At 51.1% G+C, this 14716-nt stretch overlaps 2 protein-coding genes across 5 annotated transcripts in view; both read right to left on the bottom strand.

Annotated features, from left to right (window-relative positions):
• Positions 1-4415: 4415 nt before the first annotated feature.
• LOC308107760 (olfactory receptor 11A1-like) lies at positions 4416-6814 on the bottom strand (the record flags this gene model as incomplete). The annotated part of the gene is made up of 1 exon (XM_080460251.1): positions 4416-6814. The coding sequence occupies one exon, from the start codon at positions 6812-6814 to the stop codon at positions 5870-5872; it is 945 nt and encodes a 314-aa protein (XP_080316377.1). The 3' UTR covers positions 4416-5869.
• A 4030-nt stretch (positions 6815-10844) lies between these two features.
• Positions 10845-14716, bottom strand: part of abcg1 (ATP-binding cassette, sub-family G (WHITE), member 1) — an 18001-nt gene continuing 14129 nt past the window's right edge. For 2 of the 4 annotated variants that reach the window (XM_080459604.1, XM_080459605.1), the window contains exons 9-15: positions 14552-14697; positions 14230-14331; positions 13981-14149; positions 13268-13368; positions 12741-12899; positions 12518-12636; positions 10845-11495 (exon numbers count right to left, since the gene is read on the bottom strand). In XM_080459604.1, the coding sequence (XP_080315730.1) occupies positions 11267-11495; positions 12518-12636; positions 12741-12899; positions 13268-13368; positions 13981-14149; positions 14230-14331; positions 14552-14697 (1025 nt within the window). In that variant the 3' untranslated portion in view covers positions 10845-11266. The remainder of the gene's footprint in view (positions 11496-12517; positions 12637-12740; positions 12900-13267; positions 13369-13980; positions 14150-14229; positions 14332-14551; positions 14698-14716) is intronic. The other 2 variants (XM_080459606.1, XM_080459607.1) reach the window with 1 other exon arrangement.

Here is a 14716-nt window from a genome sequence, read left to right as displayed (position 1 = left end):
TTCATTTTTACTCTCCAACAAACTCTAAACTTCACAAACTGCAACTCTGTGACCAGTGAACATGGACAGTGGTGCTCCATGCAGTGGAAGCGTTCCTCAGCTGAAGCTCCAGTTTCTCCACAATAAAGTCCATCTTCATGTAAACTGCTGTTCCAGCGTGAAAACCGTTTGTAACGTCAGCGGCTTCGTGGAGCTGCAGAGAGAAAAACTGTTTCATTCTCTCCAGACGATGGCGCTGTTTGTCAGCAACACGCGACTCACAGTGTCGTTTGAGTGGAACGTCATCACATCCTGCCTGCAGCCGCCCTCATCTGCTCGAGTCCACCGCAGCAGGCACAACCACTTCCTCCACGACGGCGAACGACTTCATCCGTCAGGCTAGCAGATACAAAATATGGGCTACAACCTATGAGCTAGCAGCTAGCAGCTATCAGCTATGACCTATGAGCTACCAGCTAGCAGCTATCAGCTATGACCTATGAGCTACCAGCTAGCAGCTATGATGTAGCAGCTAGCAGCTATGAGTTAGCAGCTATGACCTAGCAGCTACCAGCTACCAGCTATGACCTAGCAGCTATCAGCTATGACCTAGCACTTACCAGCTAGCAGCTACAAAATACGAGCTACAGGCTATGAGCTAGCAGCTAGCAGCTATGATGTAGCAGCTAGCAGCTATGAGCTAGCAGCTAGCAGATACAAAATACGGGCTACAACCTATAAGCTACCAGCTAACAGCTACCAGCTATGACCTATGAGCTACCAGCTATGATGTAGCAGCTAGCAGCTATGAGCTAGCAGCTACCAGCTACAAAATACGGGCTACAAGCTATGAGCTAGCAGCTAGCAGCTATGACCTAGCAGCTACCAGCTATGACCTAGCAGCTATCAGCTACAAAATACGAGCTACAGGCTATGAGCTAGCAGCTATGATGTAGCAGCTAGCAGCTATGAGCTAGCAGCTAGCAGATACAAAATACGGGCTACAACCTATAAGCTACCAGCTAGCAGCTACCAGCTATGACCTATGAGCTACCAGCTATGATGTAGCAGCTAGCAGCTATGAGCTAGCAGCTACCAGCTACAAAATACGGGCTACAAGCTATGCGCTAGCAGCTAGCAGCTATGACCTAGCAGCTACCAGCTATGACCTAGCAGCTATCAGCTATGACCTAGCACTTACCAGCTAGCAGCTACAAAATACGAGCTACAGGCTATGAGCTAGCAGCTATGAAGAACAAGGAACCAGCTATGAGCAAGCAGCTAGCAGTTAGCAGCTATGACCTAGCAGCTAGCCGCTAGCCGCTAGCGGCTAGCAGCTGGAGTCCTGGAGTCCTGGAGCCCGGTAGGGATGGATTCCTGGAGTCCTGCTGGAGGCCTGGAAGCCTGGAGTCCTGGAGTCCTGGTGGAGTCCTGGTGGAGGCCTGGTGGAGTCCTGGTGGAGGCCTGGAGTCCTGGTAGAGTCCTGGTGGAGTCCTGGTAGAGTCCTGGCGGAGGCCTGGTGGAGGAACTCTTTATATATCCTATGGATAAAGGCTCACCGAGCAGACAAGCGGAGGCGCTACAAACCATCGATTCCCTCCGTCATCATGAGGAACGTGAACTCACTGTCCACACTGAACCACCAGCAGGAGCTGTGTCACATCCAGAGGTACGCTGATGACTCAGCCATCGTTGGACGCATCAGGGAGGACAGAGAGGAGGACTATCGGAGTCTGCTGGGGGATTTTGCCGTCTGTTGGCGCAGGACCCACCTGGAGTTCTACACCTCCAAGACAAAGGACCTGGTCTTAGACTTTGGGAGGTGGAGACGAACACACAGAGCAGGCTGTCCTTCCTGAGGACACTGCCGTCCTTCAACATCTGTAGCAAACTACTGTGGATGTTTTATCAGTCTGTTGTGACCAGTGTCCTCTTTTACACCGTGGTGTGCTGGGGACAAGTCCAGACTGGACAGACTGCTCTGTAGTCGGCATGAAGCTGGACTCTCTGGTGACGGTAGCAGAGGCAAGAACAGTGAAGACACTGCTGGACATTCTGGACAATACCAGAGACCCTCTGCACACCGTCATCAACAACCAGAGGAGCATGTCCAGAGAGACACTGCTTCGTCCCAAATGTGGGACTAACAGACTTAAGAAGTCCTTTGTCCCTCAGGCCATCAGGCTGTACAAGTCCTCACTGGGGGGGAGGGGGGGGGGGGGGGCAGAGGACAGAAGGGAAGGAGCAGTAGCCTCCATCCACCTCCTCCACCTCACCATCCTCCATCTCACATCCCATAATGCAAAACTGTCCAACATCTAAGTGTCTCTTCACTGCAGATGATCCTCCTGGTTAATAATAGTGTCTGTAACCAACCAGCAGTTTAACCTTCGGTCACTTTCACTCCTAGATTCTGTTAGAGGCTGATTCTGTTTACCACTTCTATATCTAGTTAACTTAAGGTTAGTTCCCTTTTTCTGTAACTCATCTCTGTTCTCCTCTGTGTGCTGCTCCTCTTCTATTAAGCTGCTGGAACTTACATCTCCCTGACGGAGTCGTCCTGAGGGATTAATACAGCTGAGTCCAAAGCCCAAAGCCCGAAGTCCAAAGTCCAAAGCCCGAAGTCCAAAGTCCAAAGCCCAAAGTCCAAAGTCCAAAGTCCGAAGCCCGAAGTCCAAAGTCCAAAGCCCGAAGTCCAAAGTCCAAAGCCCAAAGTCCAAAGTCCAAAGTCCGAAGCCCGAAGCCCAAAGTCCAAAGTCCAAAGTCCAAAGTCTAAAGTCCGAAGCCCAAAGTCTGAAGTCCGAAGCCCGAAGCACGAAGTCCAAAGTCTAAAGTCACACTGGCGCTCTAAAAATTGGAAAACGGCCGTCGTGTATTAAGCTTTGTAACAGTTCCATTCATGTTCCGGGGTTGTTCCCATCAAGGATTTTATCAATAGATTTGACGATCCTGGCCTCGTTTCCATGTAAACATTAACAGTGGTAGGGCCTTTCCACCAACAAGAACCAGGTTCTAGTTGAGGTTCTAGTTGAGGTTCTAGTTGAGGTGCTACTTGAGATTCTAGTTCAGGTTCTAGTTCAGGTTCTAGTTCAGGTTCTAGTTCAGTTCTTAAATGAACACCGCTAAAGAACCGGTTCTTTTTCCAGCGTTCACGGCGCCAGTAGAACCACCTCATCACGTCACTGGTTCCACCAACGTAGCGCCGGCAGGATCCAGGAACCAGGAGACGGACTGTCCCAGTGGTTTGGTCCGGGTCGCTCCATCTAGTCTGACCTGAACCTCAGGAAGACATTGAGTCTCCTCGTCGCTCTATTGATGGTTCTTGGACGTTCCATAGTGACTTTCTGCTGCTTTCACTTTATTTCTGGACGTGTCTGAATCAAAAGCTTCAACATGGAGGAACGGAGGTGTAGAATGATAGAACGCTGCTCTACAGCCGTTTCCATGGTAACCTAGGTAACCACTATGATCTCCTTCCCTCGTATCATTAACTTGAGGGAACCACTTATTAGATCGTTCCCTCAAGTTATTAATATTTCTCTCTAGAACCACTCCGGGGCTCCGTGTTCCTGTAGAGTTCAGAATCCCTTCCTCCTCGTAGGTAGAGGTAACTCTGCCCCCAGCTGATGACGTGTCAGATCCCGCTCTGGCTCCCCTCTGGCCCCCCTCTGGCTCCCCTCTGGCCCCCCTTTGGCTCCCCTCTGGCTCCCCTCTGGCCCCCCTTTGGCTCCCCTCTGGCCCCCCTCTGGCTCCCCTCTGGCCCCCCTCTGGCTCCCCTCTGGCTCCAGTCTGGCCCCCCTCTGGCTCTGCTCTGGCTCCCCTCTGGCCCCGGTCTGGCCCCCCTCTGGCCCCGGTCTGGCCCCCCTCTGGCTCCACTCTGTCCCAGGAACAATGTAGGGCCAGCTTAGCACCAGTTTAGCCCCTGATAGGCTTTGGTGTGTGAAAAGACAAAGAACTGGTGCTAAATCTGGCCCTGGACAAGAACTAGAACCTGGTTCTTTCTGCTGGAAAAGACCCCTGGGAGACCAGGACCAGGACCAGGACCAGGACCAGGACTAGGACCAGGACCAGGACCAGGATTAGGACTAGGACTAGGACTAGGACTAGGACCAGGACCAGGACCAGGACCAGGACCAGGACCAGGACTAGGACCAGGACCAGGATTAGGACCAGGACCAGTCTCAAAGACTCAAAAGTGACTTATAGTATTCTTGTATTATTGATGTTATTATGACAACGCAGGATGTTAGCAAAGCCGTAGTCCAGCAGGGCGGCGTGTGTGTGTGTGTGTGTGTGTGTGTGTGTGTGTGTGTGTGTGTGTGTGTGTGTGTGTGTGTGTGTGTGTGTGTGTGTGTGTGTGTGTGTGTGTGTGTGTGTGTGTGTTAGTTATTTCTCAGAGCTGGTGGTGAACAGAGGTATTGACTCAGAACCGTGTTCCTGGTGAAGCTTTATTGAGTTTTGATGGTAGAACGTTCTGTTGAGAAGAATCGTGGTGAATTTCACTCTGTTGTTTTAATAATCGGTGATTCATTCATAATGTCACAAGACTGCTGCCTTTAACTGTTTCTATTAGTAGAGTATCATTTACTTGTAATATTTATTAAATACCATTAAAGTGTCTCCACTATACAGAAAGAATGAAGAGAAAGAAACTGTCTCTGCTGATAAAGGTCGGAGGTCACGCCGATCAGCTCAGATTTCAATCAGATGTTTTTACCGCGCGGTTCCACGTATTTCATCAAGCGACCAGATCATGACTCCTGGTTCCCGCGGCGTCAGAAACATGGCGGCGGCGTTCTGGTGGTGTGGACGAGCTCCAGCCTCCTGGAGAACCGAGCGCTAACTTCCACGCCGCTGAAAGGGCGGGGCCTGAGGTCAGCTGACCTCCGTGTGGCTCCTCCCCCTGCTGACATCATCCAGCAGCTGATCTGGTCTGAGCCTCGTCACGGCGAAACATCGCAATCGACTGAACGAGGCGAAAGAAACCGTTTTGAACCGGTTCTATAACTGTACAGAACGTGGAGGTCAGGGGTCATCAAGGTTCATGATGAATCTGAATCTGTTCCAGAGCTCAGGTTCTAAATATCATATTCTTGAGCTCAGGTTCTCGAGGTCGTATTCTAGAGCACCAGTTTTACTGGTTATTTTCTCAAGCTCAGGTTCTAGAGGTCGTGTTCTAGAGCTCAGGTTCAACTGGTCATGTTCTAGAGCTCGGGTTCTAGAGGTTGTGTTCTAGAGCTCAGGTTCTAGCGGTCGTGTTCTAGAGCGCCAGTTTTACTGGTTATTTTCTCGAGCTCAGGTTCTCGAGGCCATGTTCTAGAGCTCCGGTTAAACTGGTCATGTTCTAGAGCTAGGGTTCTAGAGGTCGTGTTCTAGAGCTCAGGTTCAACTGGTCATGTTCTAGCGCTCAGGTTCTAGATGTCGTGTTCTAGAGCTCAGGTTCAACTGGTCATGTTCTAGAGCTCAGGTTCTGGAGGTCGTGTTCTAGAGCGCCAGTTTTACTGGTTATTTTCTCGAGCTCAGGTTCTAGAGGTTGTGTTCTGGAGCTCAGGTTCAACTGGTCATGTTCTAGAGCTCAGGTGATTGAGGTCGTGTTCTAGAGCTCAGGTGGTAGAGGTCGTGTTCTAGAGCTCAGGTTCAACTGGTCATGTTCTAGAGCTCAGGTTCTAGAGGTCGTGTTCTAGAGCTCAGGTAATAGAGGTCGTGTTCTCGAACTCAGGTTCAACTGGTCATGTTCTATAGCTCAGGTGATAGAGGTCGTGTTCTAGAGCTCAGGTGGTAGAGCTCAGGTTCTAGAGCTCAGGTTCAACTGGTCATGTTCTAGAGCTCAGGTTCTAGAGGTCGTGTTCTAGAGCTCAGGTGATAGAGGTCGTGTTCTAGAGCTCAGGTTCTAGAGGTCAGACTGACTGGCCGTCGTCTTGCAGCTCAGCGTGTCTCGGTAGACGCGCCATACTTTGGACACCTGCATCCCGTAGACGACAGGCGTCAGCAGCGGCTGGATGACCAGGAAGTAGAGCGACAGGACGACCCGCAGAGCGGCGGGAACGTGGCTCATGTCGAAGCGGCTCTGCAGGATCTCGAACAAGCAGCCGAAGGAGAAGTTGAGCAGCGACACCAGGTGAGGGCAGCAGGTGCTGACGGCCTTCTGCCGGGTCTGTCTGGACCCGCTGGAACAGACCCGCAGGATCCTGGCGTAGGAGTAGATGATGGGCGCCAGAGGAACCAGCACCGTCAGAACCATCCCACACAGCCCGTACACGTCGTTCACCCTGTTCCCCGAACACGCCAGGCGAGCCACCAGGTAGTTGTGGCAGTACAGACTGTTGATGATGTTGTCACAGAACCGCAGGCGGAGGTTCAGAGACACCGTGACCAGAACCTTCAGGAACGTGTACACCCACAGGACCAGGACCAGGACCAGCGCCTTGCTGGGCAACATCAGGCTGCGGTACTGCAGGGGGCGGCAGATCGCCAGGTAGCGGTCGTACGACATGGCGGCCAGGTTCAGGAACTCCACGTTGGCGTACGTGTAGATGACGAAGATCTGCAGGAAGCAGAGCGGCGCCGACACGGTGTGAGAGTCGGACAGGATGTGGACCAGGATGAGCGGGAACAGGCCGCTGCTGCCGTACAGCTCGTTGACAAACAGGCTGCACAGGAACAGGTACATGGGCTCATGCAGGGTCCTGTTCACGCAGATCACCAGGATCAGCGACGTGTTGACAAACAGCACGGCGGCGTACAGCAGCGCCGCCAACAGGAAGAACAAGTAGCGCGCGTTCCCGACGTTCACGTACGCCCCCAGAACAAAGTACGACAATGACAAGTTCGACATGGTGAGAGAGAGAGAGTGAGAGAGAGAGTGAGGGAAAGAGAGAGTGAGAAGGAAAGAGAGAGAGAGTGAGAAGGAAAGAGAGAGAGAGTGAGAGAGAAGGAAAGAGAGAGAGAGAGAGAGAAGGAAAGAGAGAGAGAGTGAGAAGGAAAGGGAGAGAGTGAGAAGGAAAAGAGAGAGAGAGTGAGAAGGAAAGAGAGAGAGAGAGAGAGTGAGAAGGAAAGAGTGAGAGGGAAAGGGAGAGAGTGAGAAGGAAAGAGAGAGAGAGTGAGAAGGAAAGAGAGAGAGAGAGAGAGAGAGAGAGAGAGAGAGAGAAGGAAATAGAGAGAGAGAGAGCGAGAGAGAGAGAGAGAAGGAAAGAGAGAGAGAGTGAGAAGGAAAGAGAGAGTAAGAGAGAGAGAGAGAGAGTGAGAAGGAAAGAGAGAGACAGAGAGCGTGAGAGCGTGAGAGAGAGAGAGAGAGAGAGAGAGAGTGAAAGAGAGAGAGAGAGGGAAAGAGAGAGGGAAAGAGAGATTAAGAGAGAGAGAGTGTGAGAAGGAAAGAGAGAGAGAGAGTGAGAAGGAAAGAGAGAGAGAGAGTGAGAAGGAAAGAGAGAGAGGGAAAGAGAGAGTAAGAGAGAGAGAGTGAGAAGGAAAGAGAGAGTGAGTGAGAAGGAAAGAGAGAGACAGAGTGAGAGAGAGTGAGTGAGAAGGAAAGAGAGTGAGTGAGAGGGAAAGAGAGAGAGTGAGAGGGAAAGAGAGAGTGAGAGAGTAAGAGAGTGAGAGTGAGAAGGAAAGAGAGAGTGAGAGAGAGAGAAGGAATGAGAGAGAGAGTGAGAAGGAAAGAGAGAGTGAGAAGGAAAGAGAGAGTGAGTAAGAAGGAAAGAGAGAGAGAGAGTAAAAGAGAGTAAGAGAGAGTGAGAAGGAAGGCGAGAATGAAAGAGCAAGAGAGAGATAGACAGAGACAGAGAGCAGAGTCACTCTGAAACACTAAACACAGAACACAGTGTGACACAGAAGCAGTGGGTTAACATCACTCCTCATCACTCCTCATCACTCCACTACAGACTGAACTCAGTGTGACTACAGCCTGATGACCTTCATCACTCCTCCTCCTCCTCCAACTCCTCACAGCTTCAGTTCAATTGCTGCTCTTTTATTCTCTTCAGGAGGAGCTGCAGCGACAGAGCTGAAAGACGGCACTCAGACCCCCTTCAGCCCCGCCCACAACCACAACCACAACACCCCCACAACCACGACTCCCCCACAACCACAACCACAACACCCCCACAACCACAACACCCCCACAACCACAACCACAGCCCCGCCTACAACCACAACCACAACACCCCCACAACCACGACTCCCCCACAACCACAACCCCGCCCACAACCACAACCACAACACCCCCACAACCACAACACCTCCACAACCACAACCACAGCCCCGCCCACAACCACAACCACAACACCCCCACAACCACGACTCCCCCACAACCACAACCCCGCCCACAACCACAACCACAACACCCCCACAACCACAACACCCCCACAACCACGACTCCCCCACAACCACAACACCCACACAACCACAACACCCCCACAACCACTACCCCGACCACAACCACTACACCCCCACAACCACTACACCCCCACAACCTCGCCCACAACCACAACACCCCCACAACCACTACCCCGCCCACAACCACTACACCCCCACAACCACTACACCCCCACAACCTTGCCCCCAACCACAACACCCCCTCAACCCCGCCCACGACCACAACCACAACACCCCCACAACCACTACACCCCCACAACCTCGCTCACAACCACAACACTGACTCACCACCGTGATCTCCTTTACTAACTCCTTTAGGAAGCCCCCTAACACCTTTCCTAACTCCTTTAGGAAGCCTCCTAACACCTTTCACTAACTCCTTTAGGAAGCCTCCTAACACCTTTCACTAACTCCTTTAGGAAGCCTCCTAACTCCTTTACTGACTCCTTTAGGAAGCCTCCTAACTCCTTTCACTAACTCCATTAGGAAGCCTCTTAACACCTTTCCTAACTCCTTTAGGAAGCCTCCTAACATCTTTCACTAACTCCTTTAGGAAGCCTCCTAACACCTTTACTAACTCCTATAGGAAGCCTCCTAACACCTTTCCTAACTCCTATAGGAAGCCTCCTAACACCTTTCCTAACTCCTTTAGGAAGCCTCCTAACACCTTTCCTAACTCCTATAGGAAGCCTCCTAACACCTTTCCTAACTCCTTTAGGAAGCCTCCTAACACCTTTCCTAACTCCTTTAGGAAGCCTCCTAACACCTTTACTAACTCCTTTAGGAAGCCTCCTAACACCTTTCCTAACTCCTTTAGGAAGCCTCCTAACACCTTTCACTAACTCCTTTAGGAAGTCTCCTAACACCTTTCCTAACTCCTATAGGAAGCCTCCCAACACCTTTCCTAACTCCTTTAGGAAGCCTCCTAACACCTTTCCTAACTCCTTTAGGAAGCCTCCTAACACCTTTCACTAACTCCTTTAGGAAGCCTCCTAACACCTTTCACTAACTCCTTTAGGAAGCCTCCTAACACCTTTCACTAACTCCTTTAGGAAGCCTCCTAACACCTTTCCTAACTCCTTTAGGAAGCCTCCTAACACCTTTCACTAACTCCTTTAGGAAGCCTCCTAACACCTTTACTAACTCCTTTAGGAAGCCTCCTAACACCTTTCACTAACTCCTTTAGGAAGCCTCCTAACACCTTTCACTAACTCCTTTAGGAAGCCTCCTAACACCTTTACTAACTCCTTTAGGAAGCCTCCTAACACCTTTCACTAACTCCTTTAGGAAGCCTCCTAACACCTTTCCTAACTCCTTTAGGAAGTCTCCTAACACCTTTCACTAACTCCTTTAGGAAGCCTCCTAACACCTTTACTAACTCCTTTAGGAAGCCTCCTAACACCTTTCACTAACTCCTTTAGGAAGCCTCCTAACTCCTTTCACTAACTCCTTTAGGAAGTCTCCTAACTCCTTTCACTAACTCCATGACGTCATACACGGGGTTAAGGTAAAGTTGATAGTTAAGGAGTTAGGAGGGACCATTCGGACGTACCCAGGGACTCAATGACTCAATGACTCAGTGACTGTGTGACTCAATGACTCAGTGACTCAGTGACTGTGTGACTGTGTGACTCAATGACTCAGTGATTCAGTGACTCAGTGACTCAGTGACTGTGTGACTCAATGACTCAGTGACTGTGTGACTCAGTGACTTAGTGACTGTGTGACTCAATGACTCAGTGACTGTGTGACTCAGTGACTTAGTGACTGTGTGACTCAGTGACTCAGTGACTGTGTGACTCAGTGACTTAGTGACTGTGTGACTCAATGACTCAGTGACTGTGTGACTCAGTGACTGTGTGACTCAATGACTCAGTGACTGTGTGACTCAGTGACTGTGTGACTCAGTGACTGTGTGACTCAGTGACTCAGTGACTGTGTGACTCAATGACTCAGTGACTGTGTGACTCAGTGACTGTGTGACTCAATGACTCAGTGACTGTGTGACTCAGTGACTGTGTGACTCAGTGACTCAGTGACTCAGTGACTGTGTGACTCAGTGACTCAGTGACTCAGTGACTCAGTGACTGGATCCGAAGCAAACTGCAGAAGAAGAAAAGCCAAAACTTTTGGTCGTAGAGAAATAATGAGAGAAGCTGCAGAGGCGATCGCTAATGAGCTTCTGGTCCCGGGGGGGGGGTTGTTGTCATTACTGGTGTGGCTTGGTCCTTGGGGGGTTAGGAGGTCATTACCGGTGTGGTCCTGGGGGGGGGGGGGGGGGGGGGGACCGGGTCATTACACCCCCCGGAGGAGCAGCAGAGCTCCGGGTCATTAATGCCGCAGCTCATTAATTTGTTCCAGAAGGAATCAGTGGAAAGTGTTGCAGGTGTGAGTTTGACCACCGAGACGTCGTTAACAGAGGAGATGATGTGTACACACACACACACACACACACACACACACACACACACACACACACACACACACACACTCCTGGCAGTCTGGTATAGCCTGCCATTATTTTTTTAATCAAAATCCATCTTTTTCCATTTGTTTTAATAAACGTCACCATCCGGCGCCTCGCAGGTTCACAGAGCAGGACTACTACTGCAACAACACATCATCACCACAGTCTAGACCAGCTGACGTTCCAATCTGCTGGGTTCTGTTTCACAATGAGAGGAAGAGCCCGCCAAGGATCCAGCAGCGACGTAGATATGAAGGTTAAGGTTCTCCTGCGGGAACGTTTCTGACACTTCCTGCTCAAAACCCAAACAGTCCGAAGGATCGTGAGGTCATCCTTCACCATCTGAATTCAGACTGAAAATCAAGATACAGCCAGCGTTTGTCCTTCTGCTCTACGGTCTCTGTCCTCCACGAGCCCTGGGACACCTCTGCTCCCAGTCCTGGTCCAGGTCTACCTCTCAGAGTTGATCTTGTAGCGCAGGACAAAGTAAGCGATGAGCCTGAGTGAGAAGAAGAAGACGGCGAGGACAATGAAGTCCAGGTAGAGTTTGGCGTCCAGCATGTCAAGCTCCTTCAGGATGGCCTCGGACTTCTGGAAGTGACACGTCTGGTTCTGCTCGCAGTGGAGGTCCGCTCGGTCCAGACCATAGATGGACAGGATGACGCCCTCAAAGCCATACCTGACGGGCAGAACCACAAACGGACAGTCAGTGACAAGAGCCAGAACAAGTTCTTCATGTGCTGCTCCTGAGGGCAGATCGTCCACACACTGACGGGACGATGCAACAATGGTACAACAAGATGATGGTACGGTGGAACGACGGTACGGAGGAACGATGGTACAACAGGTTGACGGTATGGTGGAACAACGGTACGGTGGATCAATGGTACGGTAGAACGATGGTACAACAGGATGACGGTACGGTGGAAAGACGGTACGGTGGAACGTTGGTACGGAGGAACGATGGTACGGAGGAACAATGGTACAACAGGATGACGGTACGGTGGAAAGACGGTACGGTGGAACGATGGTACGGAGGAACGATGGTACGGTGGAACGATGGTGGAATGATGGTAAGGTGGAAGAGATGGTACAACAGGGTGACGGTATGGTGGAAAGACGGTATGGTGGAACGATAGTACAACAGGATGATGTTACGGTGGAACGACGATACAACGGGATGACGGTACGGTGGAACGACGGTACAACGGGATGACGGTACGGTGAAATGACGGTACAGTGGAAACACGATACAAAAGATGACGGCACGGTGGAGCAATGGTATGATGGAACAATCCACCAGTTAGGCACCTCAGACCAGCTTCACGCCAGCTTCACACCAGCTTCAGACCAGCTTCACACCAGCTTCACGCCAGCTTCACGCCAGCTTCAGACCAGCTTCACGCCAGCTTCAGACCAGCTTCACGCCAGCTTCACGCCAGCTTCAGACCAGCTTCACGCCAGCTTCACGCCAGCTTCACGCCAGCTTCACGCCAGCTTCACGCCAGCTTCAGACCAGCTTCACGCCAGCTTCACGCCAGCTTCACGCCGGCTTCAGACCAGCTTCACGCCAGCTTCACGCCAGCTTCACACCAGCTTCAGACCAGCTTCACGCGGTTGTCTGAAGTGACGAAGTGTGTCTGTGGTTTGATTTAGAGCTCCAGTTTCATTTATAGGCACCCAGTAGCACAGCACCCCCACCTGACGTAGGAGATGTAAGACATCCACTGCAGGTACCAGGGGATAGTGTCGAAACTGACAAAGAACCCGGAGAACAGCAGAACCGGGATGGCCGTGACCGGGCCCACGAACGTGGCCACCTGGAACAACAACACACACACATGAGTGACGTAGTGTGTGTGTGTGTGTGTGTGTGTGTGTGTGTGTGTGTGTGTGTGTGTGTGTGTGTTAACCCTAACCCCACCTGCAGTGACGTGGAGGCCGCCCCGATCAGCAGACCCAGACTCTGAGCAACCAGAGAGGTCAAGACCCCCAGAGACAGGAAGAGGAAGAACCGGCCGGCGTTTGGAGGCTGAGCAGTCATCCAGTACACGATACTGCAGTACACCACTGGAAAAACTACCTGGAAAACACAATGCAGTATACCACCAAGAAAACTACCTGGAAAAAACAATTATGTTGTACACCACCAAGAAAACTACATGTAAACACATTACTGCAGTACACTACCAGGAAAATTACCTGGAACACAGTACTGCAGTACACTACCAGGAAAATTACCTGGAACACAGTACTGCAGTACACTACCAGGAAAATTACCTGGAACACATTACTGCAGTACGCTATAATGATGTCACTTCCTGTTTAACTTCCTGTTTCATGTTCCACCTGGTAAACATGTCACTTCCTGTTTCACTTCCTGTTCCACCTGGTAAACATGTCACTTCCTGTTTCCTGTTCCACCTGGTAATCATGTCCGGAGTACCGTACCTGGAACGGGACGTCGGCCATGGTCTTGGCCAGGTAGTAGGCCTTCAGACTGTACCAGTAGTTGAGATGTTCCCTCAGAAAGACGCCCATCTCCAGAGGAACTGGAAGACAAGACATGTGTCCATGAGAGGCTCTGTTACTGCTGCTCTGCTGTCATACTGATGTTTGATTCTCGGTTGGTTTCAGTTTCTTCTTTGATGTTCAGCCGAAAGAAAATGTTGACTCTTCTTTGACTAAACATTTCGTCTGTCCATCATACGGTCCTGATTCTTCTGCCCTGTCCTGTCCTATTCTGTCCTATCCTGTCCTATTCTGTCCTGTCCTGTGATATTCTATTCTGTCCTGTCCTATTCTGTCCATTCCTGTGATATCCTGTCCTGTTTGTTCCTGTGATATTATGTCCTGTCCGGTCCTTTTCTGTCATGTCCTACTATGTCCTATCCTGTGATATTCTGTCTTGTCCTATTCTGTCCTGACCTGTGATGTCCTGTTCTGTCCTGTCCTGTGATATTGTCCTGTCCTGTGATTTTGTCCTGTCTTGTCCGATCCTGTGATATTCTGTCTTGTCCTATTCTGTCTTGTCCTATTCTGTCCTGTAATGTAATATTCTGTCCCATCCTGTCTCACATTGGACCTGATGTGTTCCTGGTTTCGACGGCCCTGGTAAGGCTGGATGGGGGACTGGATGTGACCTGAATGAGACTTGGACTCACAGGTGAGCACTGTGGGCATCAGCGCCGCAAACATGAGGAACAACATGGAGAAGAAGAGGAACCCGGAGTTACTCAGAACCTTCTTGGCCTCGTTGCCGATTCCCAGGTAGAGCAGACCGATCAGAACCCCGATGCCGACGTGAGAAGAGATCCTCAGGTGAGTCAGCACCTGGACCAGCAAAGACAGTTTACCTGTGGACCTCAGCCAATGGGTGGAGTCAGAGTGAGCTGGACAAGAAGGTTCCTCACCGAGTCTCGTAGGATGCTGAGGAAGGTTCTCCGGAACAGGATGGAGAACTGGGTCATGCAGCTGGCAGAGAAGCTGTGGCAGCCGTCAGATGAGTGGCTCTCCTGACCACACACACACACACACACACACACACACACACACACACACACACACACACACACACACACACACACACACACACACACACACACACACACACACACACACACACACACACACACACACACACACACACACATACACACACACACACACACACACACAGGTGAAGGTCACCCAGACTCTGACTGACTCTGACTGACCGACCCCGGCGTCTCTCACCTCCTCCATGCCCTGCCACAGGAATGGGTGGGGACTCATGTCTCCATTCAGCTCCGTCTGGTCGTCTTTCTCACACTTCTGGTCTTGAACCGCCTTGACCAGACGAACCATCTGGTCGCCGTACTCCCCGGACGCCACCTCCATCACTACAGGACGCCACAGAGG

This window comes from Lipophrys pholis (assembly GCF_963383615.2).
Source record: "Lipophrys pholis genome assembly, chromosome: 3".
Classification (NCBI taxonomy): Eukaryota; Metazoa; Chordata; class Actinopteri; order Blenniiformes; family Blenniidae; genus Lipophrys; species Lipophrys pholis.
Note: the sequence above shows the minus strand (reverse complement) of the source record. Positions and strands in the feature narration are given on the sequence as shown.